Source organism: Sus scrofa, chromosome 18 (assembly GCF_054392235.1).
Source record: "Sus scrofa isolate SSC_HxYL_T2T_F1_AM1 chromosome 18, Sscrofa_HxYL_maternal_Yorkshire_Landrace_v2.0, whole genome shotgun sequence".
NCBI classification, from domain to species: Eukaryota; Metazoa; Chordata; class Mammalia; order Artiodactyla; family Suidae; genus Sus; species Sus scrofa.
In genome coordinates this window covers 60,509,386-60,529,454 of record NC_139400.1, presented here as the reverse complement: position 1 = coordinate 60,529,454, position 20,069 = coordinate 60,509,386, and the positions used below count along the sequence as shown (strand labels likewise).

Genomic DNA, 20,069 nt, shown 5'->3' with positions numbered 1-20,069 from the left:
TCCAGCTCTGTTTCGTCACGTTCCCACTGTCTCAGGCCAACCTCTCCAGTTGTGGCCAGCATCCTAGACCATCTCGCCCTCTAAGAAACTCTGATCCTGGGATTAGCATCTGTCTCCTGCAGAGTTAATTCTCCTTTTTACTGGAGCTTTCCCATCTCACCTCGTACTATTTCTGCTCAAAGCTAGCTTTCTTCATACAGCACTCTCCATAGCCTTCAAGTCCTGGATGGCCTGCCCCTGCCTACTGCTACCTCCTCCTTTTCCACCTCTTTCTAGCCTCACCGTGGTCATTCCCACCCTTGAATACAGCAAGCTGCTCTGCCCTCAGGGCCTTTGCACTTCCTGCTGGAAACATTTCCCCCAGATACTGAAATGGCTTACTCCCTCTCTTTATGTAGGATTTTTCTCAGTGTCACCTCCTCAGAGTGGCCTCCATAACCACCCAATCTACAATAACCTCCACATACCTCTAGTCCCTCTTGTGATCCCCCATGCTTTGTTTTTGCTTGTTGTGATGTAATTTCTTTGTATTTGATCCTCCTATTAAAGTATAGCCTCTAAGGTCAGGGATGTGCCTGCCTGTCCTATTCAGGACCGTTTCCCAGCACCAGTTAGAGCAACACCTGGCATGCGGCAGACCCTTCATAAAACATTTGTACCCGACAGCCTGGGGTCCAGGCCCTGGCTCAGCCACATCACTTGGTGGCCTTTAACCCCTCTGAGCTCAGTTTCTGGATCTGCAATGATATAGGTTGGTGACAAAAAGAGGACCTGCTTCCTAGGACGAAATGAAATGATGCCAGGAATGCTCTCAGCACTCGCCCAGCATGTAGTGAAGATACAGTAAGAGTTGATTTGCATCATGAGTCTTGTGAGCTGATCCCATACCTGTTCCTCTGTGGCTTTCCTCTTGCTCTCTGGTTACAAAATGCATGGATTTCAGTATCAGGATAATAGAAACTAAAGGCATATTTGAACAATATATAGAAAGGTTGAAAGTGCCAAAAACAACGAGTGACTACCTGAGGAAGGGTTTAATTCCTTCATTCAAGGTGTTTTCTTTAAAGGCATTCACTGCCCCTAGAATAGTACCTGTGAGATGGATGGTGGACGGATGGGTGAAAAGTAATTCAAAATGATGACTGAACTGTGAATTGTAGTTTGACAAATATTTGTGAGAAAGGAACTAGATCACAAGCAACACAAAGCATTTCTAGTGCCCAAGTGAGTCTTGTTACTTAGAGAATTTGTCTTGGAAAATCACAATGTAAGCAACTAGGGGTAGTCCTCAGCTTCCCACACAGCCCCTGGAAAGGCAGAGGGAGTACGTGTGAGGTTCTTGGATGCTGGCCAGTATTTAATGAAAGAGCAAGAACTCTCCTGACCTATGTGAGAGAAGCGGAGGTACCTGTCCTTCATGCAGCCAGTCCAGCATGTTGTAGGGAGCAGGAGCCCCCATGATGCATCTGGAGGAAAGGCACCTGCTCTTGCAGGAGGATGAGGGCCCTGAGGTAGCAGAGTGCCTGGGGCAGGCTTTTCTGAGGTTCTCGTGGAAGATGAGTATCCTAGTACCATGTCATGGGACAACAGACATTGCCCTAGAGAGGGACACACGTTTTGCCTAGAACCTAAATATATTTTTACATGGGAATTTTTAAAGCAAGCCAATGGGGGTAAATGGTTTGCACGAAAGCAGAATCACTTCATAGGCATCTTTGCAGGATCTCTTTCACTGGGCGAGGAGGAAAGATTGTTGCAGCTTCACCACATGCACCAGTGGGTGATCTGTGCACTCCCCCGGTGATCCCGCACGTCCATTCAGTCCGAAGGAGTGGGAGGCTCCAAAGGGGTCTGTGCAGAAGCAGTGCTTACCTTTCACAGGACAGACGGGCTGACCCAGATGGAAAGGCAGCTGGCCTATGATCTGATTGACCCAAAGTTTTTGTGGTAACTCAATTTAATCACTGTTTTTAAAAAGTGGAATTAAAGAAATGTTTTTGCTCCAACCTCATAGGCTTAGATGCAAAAACCTAACTCTTGTCACTTCTCCATCCTTAGCTGGACTGATAGGTGGTAAAGGACAAAACCCAGGTCTGAAGGATAGTGGATTTGAGGAATTTTATAATCTTCAAGAAAGAGATTCTAAATTCGAATAGAGTACAAAGAAAGAAATCAGCCAGACTCCGTTTTTCCTCAACTCCTTCTTCCAGCCTGTCACCAAGTTCCACCTGCTTACTGCCAATGGTACAAGGCCCTTCTCTCCCCTTTGCCCTCCTCCTGCCATGCTGTCAAGAATCTCATTGTGGTTTTCCGACACCATTGCTGCCGTCTCCAACATAGTCCTCTGCCTCTATTTTGTGCTTTCTCAACCTGGAGGGCACACTGGGCTCACCTGGGGAGCTTTCAGGATGGAGGCTAATTCCGCCCTTGTCTTTATGAACTTTGCTTTAAAATCTGTTTCATCTCGGGAGTTCCCATCGTGGCTCAGTGGTTAACGAATCCAACTAGGAACCATGAGGTTGCGGGTTTGATCACTGGCCTCGCTCAGTGGGTTAAGGATCCGGCGTTGCTGTGAGCTGTGGTGTAGGTCGCAGACATGGCTCGGATCCCACGTTGCTGTGGCTGTGGTGTAGGCCAGTGGTTACAGCTCCGATTAGACCCCTAGCCTGGGAACCGCCATATGCTGTGGAAGCAGCCCTAGAAAAGGCAGAAAAAGACAAAAAAATAAATAAAATAAAATAAAATCCATTTTCATCTCATATAAGCATTACTACCTCTGCTTTCTTATTGTTTGTATTTGCATCAAATGTCTGTTTCCGTCTCTCACTTTCAATCTGTCTGTGTATTTTGTCCTGAAGTGGGTCTTTTGTAGGCAGCATATTGCTGGTTCTTGGTTTTGTTATCCAATCTGCCTTTCTCTGCCTTTTGACCAGCGCATTAGTCCACTGGCATTTAAAGTTACTATGGGTAAGTCTGTATTTATTGCCACTTTAAACCTTGTTTTCCAGTGGATTTTTTAGTTCTTTGAACATTGTTTTTTTTTTCCTTTTGTGATTTGATGGCTTTCTTTTGCATTATGCTTGAGTTTCTTTCTTTTTTATTTTTGTGAGTCTACTGCAGACTTTTGATTTGTGCTTACCCTGGTTCAAGTGTGTTAACTCATAGCTACATGCACTTGCTTAGACCGATAGTTATGTAAGTTCAAACATACCCTTTAAAAAGTCTGTATTTTTTATGCCCCCCGCCACAGTCCGTGATTTTGATGTCCTACTTTACATCTTCATATGTATTCCTTTCTATTAATTGAGATTATAATCATTTTTCCAAAAGTGCTTTGTTTTTTAATCTACATACTGGCATGTTTAAATGATCATCAATCCTTTTATATATTTGCCTTTCCTATTGCATTTTTCCCTTTCCTAAAGATTTTTGCTTCTTTTCTATTTAGAGAAGACCTTTCAGTATTTCTCTCAGGTTAGGTTTAGTATTGCTGTATTTTTTAGCGTTTGCGTGTCTGAGTTAAGAATTTTATCTCTCCTTCTGTCCTAAATGATAATGTTGCTGGGTAAAGTATCCTAGGTTACAGATTTTTCAGAATGTGAATATATCTTGCCACTCCCTCCTGGCCTGCAGCATTTCTGTAGAGAAATCAGCTGATAGATTTCTAGGGCTTCCCTTGTAAGTAACTCTTGGTTTTTCTCTTGTTGTCTTTATTTTTGTTAGGGCTACATCCATGGCATATGGAAGTTCCCAGGCCATGGACTGAATCTGAGCCACAGTTGGGAACCTATGCCACAGCTATGATCTATGCTGGATTCTTCAACACACTGTGCCCAGCTGGGGATCGAAGCTGTGCCTCTACAGTGACCTGAGCTGCTGCAATCAGATTCTTAACCCACTGCACCACAGTGGGAACTCCTTTTGCTGCCTTTAGAATCCTCTCTTTGGAGTTCTTGTCATGGCTAAGTGGAAACGAATCTGACTAGGCTCCATGAGGATGCAGGTTCAAGCGTTGGCCTCACTCAGTGGGTTGAAGATCCAGCATTGCCGTGAGATGTAGTGTAGGTTACAGAGGCGGCTTGGACCCAGAGTTGCTATGGCTGGTATAATAGGCCAGCAGCTATACCTCCAATTGGACCCCTAGCCCAGGAACCTCCATATGCCGCAAGTAGGGCCCTAAAATAAAAAATACCAAAAAAAAAAAAAAAAAAGAATCCTTTCCTTAAGTTTTTCCATTTTGATTGTAACATGTCTGGCTGTAGGATTGTTTGGGTTCCTCTTACTTGGGGCCCTCTGTGCTTCCTGTGCTCAGGGGTCTGTTTCCTTCTTTCGATTTGGGATGTTCTGGACCGTGCGTCCTTCAAATACATTTCTGATCCCGTTTTCGCTTTCTTCTCTTTCTGGAATCCCTGTTATGCACAGAGCGGCATGCTTTCTGCTGTCCCATGGGTCTTTTATCTTGCTTTCATTTTCTTTTCATTTGGCCTTGTACCTGCTCTGACTGGGTGATTTCCGTTAGTCTGTCTTCCTTCTCCCACATTATATGGTCCCTTATTAGTGGCTTTTGGATTGGTTTACCTTGGCAATTTTGTTGTCTAATTTTGATTCTTTCCTTTTGATAGTTTCTAGTGTCTTGTTATGGTGATCTTCATTTCTGTTGATAATCTTTCTTTAATTCCTTTAGCAGTTTTAATTTTTAATTTTTAAAAATTTTTAATGATGTTTATTTTTTCCATGACAGGTGGTTGACAGTGTTTTGTCAATTTCTGCTATACAGCAAAGTGACCCAACCACATACGTATACATTCCTTTTCTCACATTATCCTCCATCATGTTCCATCATAAGGGACTAGATATAGTTGCCAGTGCTATACAGCAGGATGCCATTGCTTACCCATTCCAAATGCAATAGTTTGTGTCTATTAACCCCAGACTCCCAGTCCATTTTACTCCCTCCCTCTTGGCAACCGCATGTCTGTTCTCCAAGTCCATGAGTTTCTTTTCTATGGAAAGGTTCATTTGTGCCTTATATCAGATTCCATATATAAGTGATATCATATGGTATTCGTCTTCCTCTTTCTCACTTACTTGACTTAGTGTGAGAGTCTCTAGTTCCATCCATGTTGCTGCAAATGGCATTATTTCATTCTTTTTTATGGCTGAGTAGTATTCCATTGTGTATATATACCCCAAGATGCATAACATCTTTACTTCCCAAAGCATCTTTACTTCCTGGAAATTGTTTACCTTGGCTTCTGTTTCCCCCTCCTTTGTATCATTAGTCTGGCCCTGAGATGATTTGATAAATAATGTTAACAAAAGCCATGAGCTAGGCAAAATTTTATGGAGTTTTAAAGATGTGTCTCCCCTCTGAGCTGAGTAGCTTCTGCAAAATATACATGATCTTTTGCCCTACAGACCTATTTTGATGCAATAAATATGAAGAACCTTTTTGTAAATATCCTCAATACCCAACAGAAAAATATTTAAATATGAGGAATCAAAATATGTATGCATTAGATAAGAAGGAACAAATGTGCAAATTTGTTATCGTTGCATGTTTAGGTTAACATTAGCCAAGAAAGAAATGTGAAGTTTAGTTATACACCTTTAACCGATGCAAATTGGAACTCACACACTCTAGACTTGTATCTACAAGGTTCCACTAAAGGTACAGTTTTGTTGTGCCCTCAAGGAACTTATATTCTGAGATGGAGCAAGCCAAATGTTGACATATTTACACTAGAATTAGGAGAAGTCTATTTTAATTGTCCCACATAGATAGGTATCGCACCGGAAGAGGGCATGGCGAGCCTACCCACGTCTCTGCAGTGTTTGCCCAGGCATGGATTTGAAAATGAAGAAAAGTTCTGAACATGAAGGAGTTTTGAGTGTGTTTTGATTATGCCCGTGCATAGTGGCCACTTTGAGAGCTAGGAGAATGGTCCAGCCTGAGGATGCAGTCTCGGAACTGTTGACCTCTGCTGCTCTGTGTCAGCCAGGCAAAGAGAGCACACACAGACTGGGAAGGAGTAGGCTGTCCAGTGTGAAGAGGGCCAATACCTCGGACAAATAGCCTGGCAATTCACCATTACAACCCTGTCTTCCTTGGGTTCTTTATGATCAAAGGAGGCTCTTAGAGACATAGACTTCCCGAAGAGCTTCATGATCTCGTACTTCATTTCATGTGTCACACACGTTGGTCCCTCTGCTGGGCAGCCCAACATCCTGAGATGTATCTTGCATATCAGGATGGTGGGCTAAGAGCAGACATGCTGAGAGGATGTGCACAGGAGATGCATCCAAGCATGTGGGCCCACCCGGGCACCTGCTTAATGTGCAGGTGTGTTAATAATCCCTTGCTCTCTCCTTGGGCTGAAGCTGTGAGCCTAGTGATGTCTGACCATTACTCCCAGACTCGTGTAAGGCAACTTGATGGTCAGATCTAATCATGCCTCTTCCAGCACCAAGAATACTGAGAGGTGGGAGTCCCCGTTGTGGCTCAGTGAGTTAGGAACCTGACACTGTCTCTGTGAGCATACAGGTTTGATCTCTGGCCTCATTCAGTGGGTTAAGAATCCAGCGTTGCCACAGGCCGCAGTGTAGGTCACAGACACAGCTCGGATCTGGTGTTGCTACCGCTGTGATGTAGGCTGGCAGCTGCCGCTCCAGTTCAACCTCTAAGCCTGGGAACGTCCATATGCTCCAGGTGCATCCATAAAAAAGAATCCCAAGAGGCAGTAGAAAGAGAACGAGCAAGCCCACACAGCCTAGAAATGAAGAGACATTGATCAAGAAGTCATCGAGTTTCCTCTCTTTCCTTCTTCAGTACAGATTATCTTCTAAAAAGTGGACACATAGATTTGCCTAATACGCAGGTTTTTTTATATTATTTCCTGCAAATATATAACATGGGCAAAGATAACTCTGCCTTTGATTTAAATATTCAGAAATTATTCTGAGTAAAACTTGCCCGGAACAGAATGGAACTAAGAACTCTTCCTGTTTTCATTAATCCATTAACAGATATATATTGAGCAGTGATGAAAAATAAAACATTTTAGCACCCTGGTTTGGAAATACCTACTAGACTACAGATAATACATTACAATTGTGTTCTGAGCTTCCTAGGAAGGCAATTAAATAAAGCACCTTCAGAGTATCTTCTTAATGCCATGCTCAGTCTCTTCCCTAATAAACAGAATTTCCTGGAAATCTCTAGATAATAATACAGATCAGAAGAAAGGGAGATACAGCAGTTTAACACTATACTTTGCCAATGGAAACACATTGTAATTACAAGAGTAAACATCTATTGACCTATCATTCCACTGCCGTGGGGTCTGCTTTAATAAATACCTTCTGCAAATTCGAATGTGAAAAAGCATTGTTTACATAAGTAGTAATAAAGGGGCTCTAATATTACAGTGATTATGTTTGTCGATTTCCATTTCTCTGAAAAGTACCCCTCATCCCCACTAGCATTTCCCACTCTATTACTGGGAAAGACATTAGGTTGCTAAAAGCTTGTTTTAATCAATAGCAGCCTAATGAACTCGCAATGATGCTGTGTCTTTGTACTCGGGAGCTAGAGAAATAACTGATTAAGCATGTTTGTATCGGAGTGTATCTACTTCAATGCTTGTCTCCCATGTTCTGTCTTCTCACAGATTTTTAAAAGCATTGGCTCTGATGAGACCGTGCAAGGGCAAGGAAGTCGGAGGCTGATCAGCTTTTCTCTCTCAGGTATGTTTTGCTCACCTGAAGGCCCTGTAGAGAGATTAAGAATGTCCATCCACAGTCAAGAGACCTCTTCAGTTTGCCTCTGACCTACCAGTTACTACTCACCCTCTCTGTGCCTCAATTTCTCCGTCTGTAAGACAAACTTTTAAAATATTTTCTCCATTCCCCATGATCTCACAAGAATATTGGAGGATTCAATAAAGAATAGGTGCATTCCTTAGATGAGATGAGACGGTGAGGAGAGAAGCTGCTGTTCTACTCTCCCTCCGTTGCCGACTAGCAGTAATTGAGCGCTGACAAAGTGGAGGTGGAGGAAAGCCTGGGAGAGAAGGAGTTAGCAGACCCTTTGTCTAAATAAAATCTCACATGAAATCCAGTTGGTAAAACAGATTAAAAACCAAGTTGCTCAGAAAAGTACATGTGTGGAAGTTCCTTTGTAGCACAGCAGGTTAGGGATCTGGTGTAGCTGCAGCTGTGGCACAGGTTTGATCCCCAGCCCGGAATCTCCACGTGCTCCAGAAGTGGCCAAAACAAAAAAAGTGCATTTCGTATAAAGCTCAATGAAATCCAAATAAAGCCCATAATTGAGCTAATCCTAATTAGTTAAGAGTAATTAAGTTAATTTTTTACTTTTCATGAAGTACCATAATTTTGTAACATGTTAACCATGGGGAAATTAGCTTAAACTCTTCTATAAATCTAAAATAATTTTAAAGTTAAAAATATAAAGAAAAACTGAGTTTTTCTGGCTAAAATGATGTACAAAGGTCAAAGCCCCGTGCACTCAATTTCACCCTAAGTGGTCTTTGTGAATTCAGTGACGTGAAGCTCCAGGACTCTGCTGAGCACAGTTTGAGAATGATGGCCATAGCTTATGGTCAAACCAACAAATGCTGCAGGCCGTAAACATCAGAAATCCAAGAACACAGAGATGAAGTACATAAGGGTCCTTGAGAGAGGGACAGTCGTCTAGGGTCTTTCATGTCTAAGTGCAGTCCCCGTAAGGCAAACGTGTGTCTAAAGATCCGTTAATAAGCTATTATAAAAGGTTGCAAGGAATGAGGTTAATAAGCAAAAATTCATTCTTTTTCCCATATACCATGAACAAATGGAGTTTAAATTAAAAATTCACTACCACTTACATTAACAACCCCCAAAATGAAATATTTAGGGATAAATCTAACAAAATATGTATGTCTATAAGGAAAACTACAAAACTCTGAATTAAATAAAAGAACTAAATAAATGGAGATATGGTCCATGTTGATGCATAACAAGACTCAGTAATACAAAGATGTCAGTTTTTCCTAAATTGACCTGTGGAATCAATACAATCCCAATCAAAACCCCAACAATTCATTTTGTGGATTCTGACAGACCAATCCTAAAATTTATAAGGAGAGGTAAAGGACCCAGGATAACCAACACAGTTTTGAAGGAGGTCAAAATTGAAGGACTGAGGCTATCCAACTTCAAGACTTACCATAAAATTGTGAAATCAAGACACTGTGGTACTTGTGAAAATAAATAAATAAATAGAGAGAGACAGATCAATGGAGCAAGCTAGAAAGCCCAGAAACAGACCACCCATATCATCAACTGGTCTTTGACAGAGAAGCAAAGCAATATAATGGAGCAACACAGTCTCTCCTACAAATGATACTGGAACCCCTAGACATCAACACCCCGCCCCAAACAAATGAATCTAGACACAGAGCTTATACCCCTCACAAAAACCAACTCAAAATGGATCATAGACTCAAATGTAAAACACAAAACTATAAAACTCCTAGAAGATAAGACAGGAGACGACGTAAATGACCTTTGGTAGAGTGATGCCTTTTTAGATACAACACCAAAGATCCAATGCATGAAAGAAAAAAATCCATAAGACAGACTTCATTAAAATTTAAAAACTTCTGGGAGTTCCCGTTGTGGCACAGCAGAAATGAATCTGACTAGGAACCGTGAGGTTGTGGGTTCTATCCCTGGCCTTGCTCAGTGGATTAAGGGTCTGGCGTTGCCGTGAGCTGTGGTGTAGGTCGCAGATGTGGCTCGGATCCCGCATTGCTGTGCCTCTGGTGTAGGCTGGTGGCTATAGCTCCAATTCAACCCCTAGCCTGGGAACCTCCATATGCCACAGGTGCAGCCCTAAAAAGACAAAAAGACAAAAAAAAAATTTAAAAACTTCTGCTCTGAAAAGACAACGTCAAGGGAATGAGAAGACAAGCCACAGACTCGGAAAATACTTGCCAAAGACACATCTGAAAAAGGATAGTCAATCCAAAATATACAAAGAACTCCCCAAACTCAACAATATGAATATAAACAACCCAACTGAAAAGTGGACCAAAGATCTTGTCAGATATCTATCTCAATAAAGAAGCTATGCAAATGGCATACATTCATATGAAACAGTGCTCCACATCATATGTTCAATGATTAGGGAAATGCAAATTAAAACAACAAGAAGATACCACTGTGTACATATTGGAATGGCCAAAATCCAAACTGAAAACACCACATGCTAGTGAGTAGACACCGCGGAAGACATTTTGGTCGTTTCTTTCAAAACTAGACATAATCTCCCCACATGACCCCATAATCCCATTCCTTGGAAATTATCCAAATGAGTCGAAAACTGCCGTCCATTCAAGAACCTAACACAGGTGCTTACAGCAGCTTTATTCATGATTTGCCCCAACTTGGAAGCAATCAAGATGTCTTTCAGGTGAATGAATATATTAACTCCGGTAAATTCAGACCACAGAGTATTATCCAGTGCTAAAAAGAAATGAGCTATCAAGCCCTGAAAAAGACATGGAAGAATCTTGAATGCATGGTACTCATGGGAAAGAAAATCTGAAAAGGCTGTCTACTGTACGATTTCCACTCCATCACATTCTGGAAAAGGTGAAACTCTGGAGAAGTAAAAGGACTGGCGGTTGCTTGGACTGGGGGGAGGAGAGATGAAGAGGCAGAGCGCAGAGTATTTTAGGCGATGGAAATGCTCTGTATGGTACAGTAATGATGGGTAAGTGTCATGATACATTTGTCAAAACCCAGAATGTGCAGCACCAACAGTGAACCCTAACGTATGCTATGGACTTCAGGAAGAGAGGTAAAGCATCTCTCATTTTTGATTATCACATGTCCATGTATATCTGTGATTACAAATGTACCACTCTGGTTTGGGGTGTTGATGGGGGAGCTGTGCATGTGTGAGGTAGGCAGTATGCGGAAAACTTCTGTGCTTCCTTTCAATTATGCTGTGAATCTACAACTACTCTAAAAAACTAAGTTCTGATAAAAAATCCATTGACGACATTAGCAAGTATCTCTCCAGGTTTAAAAAAAAAAAAAGAAAAATAAACAAACTCAGTGCTTTCGTATTACTTGGGTGGAAAACAAACTCCTGATTTGCTATTCTTATGTTCCCATTGAAATGCTTGATAATTAACAGTTATTTGTACAAACCTTCAGAAACAGTAGAAACCAGGAGAACTACTCAGCTACCTGCCAGAAACAAAGAATTTTCACTAACCGAAGCTCACCAAAATCCTAACGCCTAAGAGGTGTATCTTCCAGGACAGGCCCTTTGGGGAAAGGAAATGAAATCTGTTAATTGCTCCCATTGCAACTCTGCCATGCAGACATGGACTCACAGACTGATCAGAGGAAAGAAAGCCACCCCACTGACACATCACCAGCTTGGTTCAAAAAGCTACTTTATAAGGAGATCTGGATGGACTCGTCTCTAGCCCCCAGCATATCATCTTTCTTGTATTTATTTCAAGGCAAAAATTGCCGGCAATGAAATATGACTGGGGATGTAAAAGGAGCAACTACAGAAGCAAAGCCTTGAATGGGCATGGAGCTGTAAGACTCCATAATTCTATATGTATATTTTAATTCACTGTGTCTGCCTAGAGGAAAAATGTAAATACTGCTTAAAGTGTCCTAACAGATTCCACCCCTCAAAGAAAGACAAGACAAAAAGGTCATCAAATCTTTAATGAAGCAAAGTCCACAAATTTTCAAGAAATTGACTGGAAGTTGGTCATCTCTGAGTGTAAACACAGGAATAAATGCTCCAACAGCAGCAAGTGGGACAACAAAACTAACTGAAGATGAACAAATCCCAGGGCTACGCAACCTACTCGTGGATAAAAACTATAGACATGTCAGCTTGAAGAATGCATGGAGAATACACTCTACCTTTTTAAAAAGCTGAAGGGGAGAACCCTTGAGAAAAAATTAAGTATTTCCTTGACAAATGCCTGCTGAAGACAAACCATGTATCACGTGTCTGCCTGCACTCTCTATAAGATTCAGGAAAGTGCAGGATGCACTAAATAAGAGGTCTAGGATGAAGACGAGTGACAAGGGAGTTCTTTGAAGCTGGCAAAAATAAAGACTTAGAAAGCCAAGTGCATTTGTTTGCTATCGCTGTTGTAACAAATTACCACATGGTTAGTGGCTTGAAACAACATGTGTTCATACTGTTCTGGAGATCCAAGTCCAAACTGAATCTTAAGGGACTAAAATCAGGGTGTTGGCAGGGCTGGCTCCCTTCTGAAGTCTCCTGAGGAGAACCTGCTCCCCGTCTCTGTCAGGTTCCGGGCTCTGCCTGCAGGTTTGGGCTCACGGTTGTGTCAGACCCATCTCTGCTTCCTTCCGTCATCAAGGCAGCTTCTCCTCATTTTGCCCCTCCTACCTCAATTGTGTAAGAACTCTTAGAATTACATTGGGCCTAACTGGGTAACAGAGACTAATTTCACCTCGGCAAAAACTCTTTACTACCTCTGAAAAGTCCTTTTCATCATGTAAGGTGGCATATTCACAGGTTCCAGGGATTAGGTCATGGTCATCTTTGAGGGACCATCGTTCATCATGGTCAAACAGTGATTTAAATAAATTCTAAAAGGTACAATCATGAAAGTCAGAGTGAGCTTTGAGAGCTTTCAAGAGGCAGTAGTGGGCACTCTGCTACGCCGCTGCAGAATCAAAATCAAAGATATGGTAGATGGACTTGAAAGTCTCTCCCAGATGCACAGACGAAGGGCCAGACATCAAAAAAGATAAGGAAGTGAAAAGATGGGTGACAGATAGAGACCCAACATGTAGATAATTGGTGTTTTGATGAAGAGATCAGAACAAATCAAAAGAAAACAATAATAAGAGAAAGCTTTCTTGAGCTGAATATAATTTCGAATCTTTAGACTATCAGATGCTAAGAAAAAAACATATGTGCAGAGACCAACATCTAAGCAAATGCCAATTTTTTAAAGAAATTTTCAAATGCAGATACAGTAGACATCTGAGCGCAAAAAGCATGAGAGTTTCAAAAGAAAAAACCTCTTGTTAACATCAGATTTGTCGTCTTTGAATACAGAATGCCAAGATCGTGATGCCAAAGCTACAGAGTTTTTGAGGGCGGCAGGTTTTAACTCAAGATTTCTGTGCCCACCAGGCTGTCATTTATATGGGAAGGCAAGAGAAATGCAGTCTCAGGTTTGCAAGGGCTAAACAAACTTCACCCTTACATCTTTCTCTGAAAGCAATACGTGTGTATCCACTCCAGCAGATAGAGAAATAAATTCAAGAAAACTCAAGAACTGGAGACGCTGCATGTGATTGGACTGGTTTTCTTTTTAGGATTTAAAGTGAGAAATACCCAGAAAGATAGATTATGGAATTCCTTCTCTGGAAAATTTCAAAAATGTAATAGACAGGTCTAAGGAAGGCTGTGGATGCAAATGCTTTACTTCTCAAATCTGTTCATACATTCAGTTTTTACCACTTCTTGGGGGGAAAGTGTAAAAAATTACCACAGAGCCAAATAATGGAATAGTCTATATTCTTAAGAATTATGTATAGGAGTTGTCTTGTGGCGCTATAGGTTAAAGATCCAGCATCATCACTGCGGTGGCTCAGGGCTGCTGCTGTGGCTCAGGTTTGATCCCTGGCCCAGGAACTTCCACATGCCGTGGGCTCAGCAAAAAAAAAAAAAAGGAATTGATGTCTACAAACTTTTCTAAAAGACATGGGACATCCTTTTGATATAATTCGGGCAAAAGAAAATTTAGGGTGCAATTTTATATGCACACTGTGGTCTCGACTATGCAAAGAAAATGACTGAAAGGCAGTAAAGAAAATGCCTCACTGGTAGCTACTAAACAGTATGATTTGAAATAATTTTAAAATTATGTTTCTTTTCCTTCTGTATTTAAAAATATTATAATAAGTGTGTATCATGTCTGTCATCAGAACAAAAACCTACTGCATGAAAAATGGGAAATGAAGTATTGTCCCATTAAAGTATCATTTACAGTTGAAAAAATCATAAAACTCTGTGTGTTCTTATAGGCATCCATTCCAACAACCTCGTAGTTGAAGAAATTTAAACCTGAAAAAGTTGAAACAGTTTTCTAAAGTTATAAAGTTCAATAGCTAAATGTTTTAGAACTAAAAATCTAGATATACGGACTCCCAGCTAAGTGTTCTTTTAACCCCTAATTAACACCTTGTTGCAGCACTTTTGAAACATATTTACTCTGTGAACTATACATTTTAATAAGTATACAAATTGAGCCAAAAGTAGAAAAGTTTATTGAAGGACATGAAAGAAGGCATGAAAAAAATGAAGACACATATGTTCTTGAGTAGAAAGTGTTATAAAGTGACCATGTCTCCCAAAATTTATCTATAAATTTAGGGAAATTCCAATCAAAATCCCAAATTTTTGAAGGGAGTTTTATTAAAAAATTAAGATTAATCTGGAAGAATAAATGTGTGAGTGGTAAAGAAAGATGGTTAGTCTTGGAAAAAATAAGAACTGAGGAGTAAGTAGACTCATCAGGTACAGACAATGACAGATGTATTATGCAGATTTAGACCCATTGTTTGATGGAAGAGCATTTTTTAAAAAAAGACCCATTTATATTGAAAATTTTACCTCCTCCAAAGCTAGCACTTTTATTTTAAAAAAGTAATATCACATATTGGTTAAAAACACAGACTTTGGGGAGCCCCCCGGTTGGCCCAGTGGGTGAAGGACCCAGCATTATCACTGGCTCAGGTCACTCCTGTGGCACGGGTTTGATCCCTGGCCCAGGAACTTCCATATGCTGCAGGCACAACCAAAAAAGAAATGCAGACTTTGGACTCAAAGAGCAGGTTCCAATTTCATTTCTGACAATGACCAGCTCTGAAGACCTGCTCAAGTTACTTAACTCATAAGCCTCTATTTTTTTCTTCCTCAAATTAGGGATATAATATCTACCTTGTAGGGTTTGTGGTTAGGATTAAATCAGATAATATATTTGAAGGGCATGGAGTGGTCCCCGGAATTTAGTAACTAACCGGTAAATGGTAGGCAGTAGTGGTAGAGGTGATGATAGTCATATTACTTGATGATGAATAAGTCTCTATATCTGTCACACTCTGGGCCGTCGTCCCCACCCACCCCCAGATGCGGTGATTCACTAGGAAAACGCAGCATGTAGTCCTACTCGTGACTGTAATCTCTTGCATTGACAAGAGACACCGAAAACTGCAGAAGGAAAAGGTGCCTGGGTGAAGTCCAGAGGAAACTAGGCCAGAGTTTCCACGCGTCTCTCCCAGTGGACTCACACAGCTTGGATGTATTTCCCACGACAACAAATCGTAACAGTGCATAGGAAATAGAGTCATACCAGGGAAGCTCATTACAGACTCAGAGCCCCAGGTTTTCACCGGGAGCTGGTCATGTGGCCAAGTTCTTCCTAGCACTTACCCAAAGTCCAGACTCTCAGAGGAAAGCAGGTAGTCCAACAAACCACACGGTTCGCACAAACATTTGAGGCACAGAGAGCCCTTCTACCAGTTATGAGCTGCGGGACCCCTGCTGAGATCCAAGTGCTGAGACACTAGCCAAGGGCCGGCCTTGGAAACAGGCCTCTCTAAGAAGAAAAGTTGCAGGCTGCTGTGTTGGCTTTCCACACATACCCCTCCTGGGTTTAGCCTGGATTTTGAAAATTTCTGTGATGCTTGTTATACTTTCTAACCTTTATTCCCTCTCATGGCAGTATATTGTAAGGCAAGAGAGTAAGAATAATTTCATTACAAAGATTGCCTTGAATCAACTCAAAATAATTTTAAGGAGTTCCCTTGTGGTGCAGCGGGTTAAGGAGCTGGCATTGTCATTGCAATGGTTTGGGTTGCTTCTGTGGCGTAGATTCAGTCCCTGGCACAGAACCTTACACATGCCATGGGCATGGTCAATCCTCCCCCCATCAAAAACAGAACAAACAAACAAACAAAAAAACCTTTTAAGTAAATTCACATGAAAACTTGTATACTTTTTTCATCAGTTACAAATTCCTCCAACACCTCACAAATTATACCATACGTGAGAATCAATTCAATTGTATTTTACCCATTTCTTTCATTCATATATAAATATGAACAATTTTTTGGAAAATACTTCCAAAATAGAAAAAGAATATATTTCTTGCTATTATAAATATATGTCTAATGAATATAAAATAATTTCAGATTATCTCAGAACAACCATAAATCATGATCAGAAGTGATGTCTCTCTCTCTATCCTGTCCCCTCTACCCCACCCCACCCCACAACAAGCGGCATGAAATTGTACACATGCTCAGACACTTCCAATTACATGGAAGGGTTCCGTTTTCAAAGCCTTCCCTCCCGACAGCAGGGTCTCTCCTCAAAGCTCTCCTCACTGATACGCATCAGTTCATGGAGGCTGCAGGTTTTTCCTTTCCTCCAATGCAGTGTCTGTGTTCTTTGCTCTTTGAACCCTCACCTTTCTCTTTATGTCTCCGAATGCTCTCTCTCTTACTCAGTGAAGGTCATATTTATTGTGAGACTACAGCCTTTGTTTTTCTTTTTCCACTCTGAATGATTTTCACTGAGACCCACTGAATTTTCCATGGGGGATTTCCTCTCTCCCTGGGCACCCAAGTTTCCTTGCCCCCTCACTCCATGCTGCCTGAGAAATACCAGAAATCTAGACTAGTAGGGCCTGTGGTCCTCTCTCGAAAAGCAGGGACCTCAATGCCAGTGTTGATTTATTGCAGGGATTTCTTACCAAAATGATTTAATGCATGTTAGTAAATATCCCATATAATAGGTTCTGGAGGCATACCAGTTCGTCTTTGTCATGAGGTAGAAAGTAGTCTAAAGACTGAAAAGTTTTTCGCTGTTTCAGATGGACTCTTCTCCTGTGTAAACCCCGGTAGGGTCTTCAACCTCACGTGAACACATGAAATTAAAATATCCGTTATTTTACAGATTTCCAGGCCATGGGGTTGAAGAAAGGGATGTTTTTCAACCCAGATCCTTACCTGAAGATTTCCATTCAGCCTGGGAAGCACAGCATCTTCCCCGCCCTCCCCCACCATGGGCAGGAGAGGCGGTCCAAGATCATAGGCAACACCGTGAACCCCATCTGGCAGGCGGAGGTGAGTGCCCAGGCCCTGAACAGGACCTTAGGGAACAAAGTAAGCGACTGACCATGAAGCCCGTGGGCCACGTCCTCCTCCTGGCAGCCCCAAACTCCGAGATCATGGTTGTTTTGGCCCTAGAAGGGCACCATGTCCCCTTTGGGTTGCAACTATTAGGGATCTTGATTGGCCTCTCAGAGCAGGACCAGGGAACGATGCTCTTTAGCCACATCCAGTTGCATGTACAGTTGGCCTCCTGCATGTGCAGGTTCTGCATCCAGCGATCCAACCAACCTCAGATGGAAAATATTTGGGGGAAAAAATTCCGGAAAGTTCCAGAAAGCAAAACGTGAACTTGCTGCATTCCAACAACTATTTACATAGCATTACATTGTATTTTCAACTATTTAAGTAGCATTTACACTGTATTAGATATTATAGGTAATCTTACGATTTAAAGCATTTAAAAGTATGTTTGTAGGTTATATGCAAATACTACACCATTTTATATAAGGATCTTGAGCATCTGTGAATTTCGGTGTCCTCAGCAGGTATTGGAACCAATCCCCCAAGATACTGGGGGACAATGGTAATAGCCTCTTCATCTGATTCTGAGCCTATACCTGAAAGCTCATTTGAGAGACGACAGCCTCTCCTACCTTTATGTGGGAAAAGGAAGAGACATTTTGATCTATGCAGTCTCACACTCTTCCCACACGTGTGTCCTTTAGAGAGAGTGCCAGATTTAAAATGTGTTCCTCTGGGCCAGTTGCAGAGATTCTGAAATTGTCAGGTTCCTGGGACAGGTAAATCAGTAAGCCCTAGAACAACCCTTGGGGTTGCATATTGTTTGATTTAAATAGACACGGAGCCTAATTTCTCATGCCGTCTTCCTAGTTTGCATGGTGCTAGGCAGCTTGATGGAGTTGCAATGGTTTTGTCTGAAGAAGGCCCTCCTCCCCCACATGTGTGTTTTCTGCCATCAGCGAGCCAGGGAGAAAGGAGATTCCTCAACAAACCCTTGGCTGGCTCAGCCTCACAGGGACTAAGTCCTGTCCTAGAGAACTAGCAGAAGGTCACACCCACTGGCTGGCTAGCTCCCTGCTTTAGCTTTTTAAAAAAAAAAACTAATAATGGTGTTTATTTTTTCCGTTATAGCTGGTTTACCGTGTTCTGACAATTTTCGACTGTACAGCAAAAGTGACCCAGTCACAAACACATGTATACATTTCTTTTTAAAGAAGATAACACCCATTGGCTGCCTAACTTCCTGCTTTAGCTTTTTTTTTAGAACAACTCTCTTTACTTCAAAAAAAAAAAAAGCCATTTGTACAAAATAGGCCCTAAAAGTCAATGACTTCATGTACTATGTTATCAAAGAAACAGATTTATTTCCACTGTAAGATAACACATTTTCAGACTCTAATTACTGTTTTCCTTACACTAGTGACATCAGCAGCTTCCTACCTTGAACTCATTTGTGTCCTCATGTCAGCCTTCGTCATTTAGATTATTGAAAAGCATCATTTGTTCCATTGAGGGCCAACATTGCTCATTCGTTGTTTTTTTTTTTTTTTTTTAAGCTTTATTGAAGTATAGTTAATCTACAGGGTTGTGATAATTTCTGCTGTACAACAAAGTGGCCCGGTCATACACATACACATATCCCTTCTCTCTCAGATTCTTTTCCCACACAGATGATCACAGAATGCTGGGGAGAGTTCTCTGTGCTGTACCGCAGGCCCCCGTTGGCCAATCATCCCACATATGTCCGTGTGCATATGCCAATCCCAAACCCCAGTCCGTCCCTCCCACACCCTTACCTGTCCCCTTTGGTACCTAAGTTTTTCAAAGTCTGTGAGTCTGTTTCTCTTCGGCAAGTAAGTCCATTCTTATCCTTCTTTTTACGATTCCACAAATAGGTGATGTCATGTGGTGTTTGTCTTTCATTGTCTTGACTAACTTCACTTAGTACAATAGTTTCTAAGTCCATACATATTCTTCAAATTGCATTATTTCATTCTTTTCAAGGCTCAGTAATACTCCATTGTATATATGTACCACATCTTCTTTATCCATTCTTCTGTCGATGGACATTTAGGTTTTTTCCATGTCTTGGCTGTTGTAAATAGTGTAGCCCACAGAATGGGAGAAAATATTTGCAAGTCAAGCAACTGACCAGGGATTAATCTTCAAAATATGCAAATAACTTATGCAGCTCAGTAATCAAAAAAAAAAATCAAAAAATGGGCAGGAGTTCCCATCATAGCACAGCAGAAACGAATCCAACTAGATGTAGATGCAGCCCTAAAAAAGACAAGAAAGACCAAAAAAAAAAAAAGTGGGAGAGTTCCCGTCATGGCGCAGTGGTTGATGAATCCAACTAGGAACCATGGGGTTTCGGGTTCAGTCCCTGGCCTTTCTCAGTGGGTTAAAGGATCTGGCATTGCCGTGAGCTGTGGTGTAGGTTGCAGACACGGCTCGGATCCCACGTTGCTGTGGCTCTGGCGTGGGCTGGTGGCTACAGCTCCAATTGGACCCCTAGCCTGGGAACCTCCATATGCCGCGGGAGCGGCCCAAGAAATGGCAAAAAAGACAAAAAAAAAAAAAAAGTGGGCAGATCTAAATAAGCATTTCTCCAAAGAAGACATACACATGGCAAAAAACACACGAAAAGATGCCTAATATCACTAATTAGTAGAGAAATGCAAATCAAAAGTACTATGAGGTACCACCTTACACAGCCAGAATGGCCGTCATCAAAAAGTCTACAAATGATAAATGCTGGAGAGGGTGTGGAGAACAGGGAACCCTCTTACACTCTTGGTGGGAATGTAAACTGGTACAACCACTGTGGAAAACAGTATGGA

General features: G+C 41.6%; 1 protein-coding gene across 14 annotated transcripts in view; it reads left to right on the top strand.

Moving 5' to 3' along the window:
* HECW1 (HECT, C2 and WW domain containing E3 ubiquitin protein ligase 1) overlaps window positions 1–20,069 on the top strand; it is a 405,784-nt gene that overhangs the window by 241,534 nt on the left and 144,181 nt on the right. For all 14 annotated transcript variants that reach the window (XM_085005939.1, XM_021079146.2, XM_021079149.2 and 11 more), the window contains 2 exons: window positions 7,671–7,746; window positions 17,048–17,217. In XM_085005939.1, coding sequence (XP_084862065.1) covers window positions 7,671–7,746; window positions 17,048–17,217 — 246 coding nt within the window. The remainder of the gene's footprint in view (window positions 1–7,670; window positions 7,747–17,047; window positions 17,218–20,069) is intronic.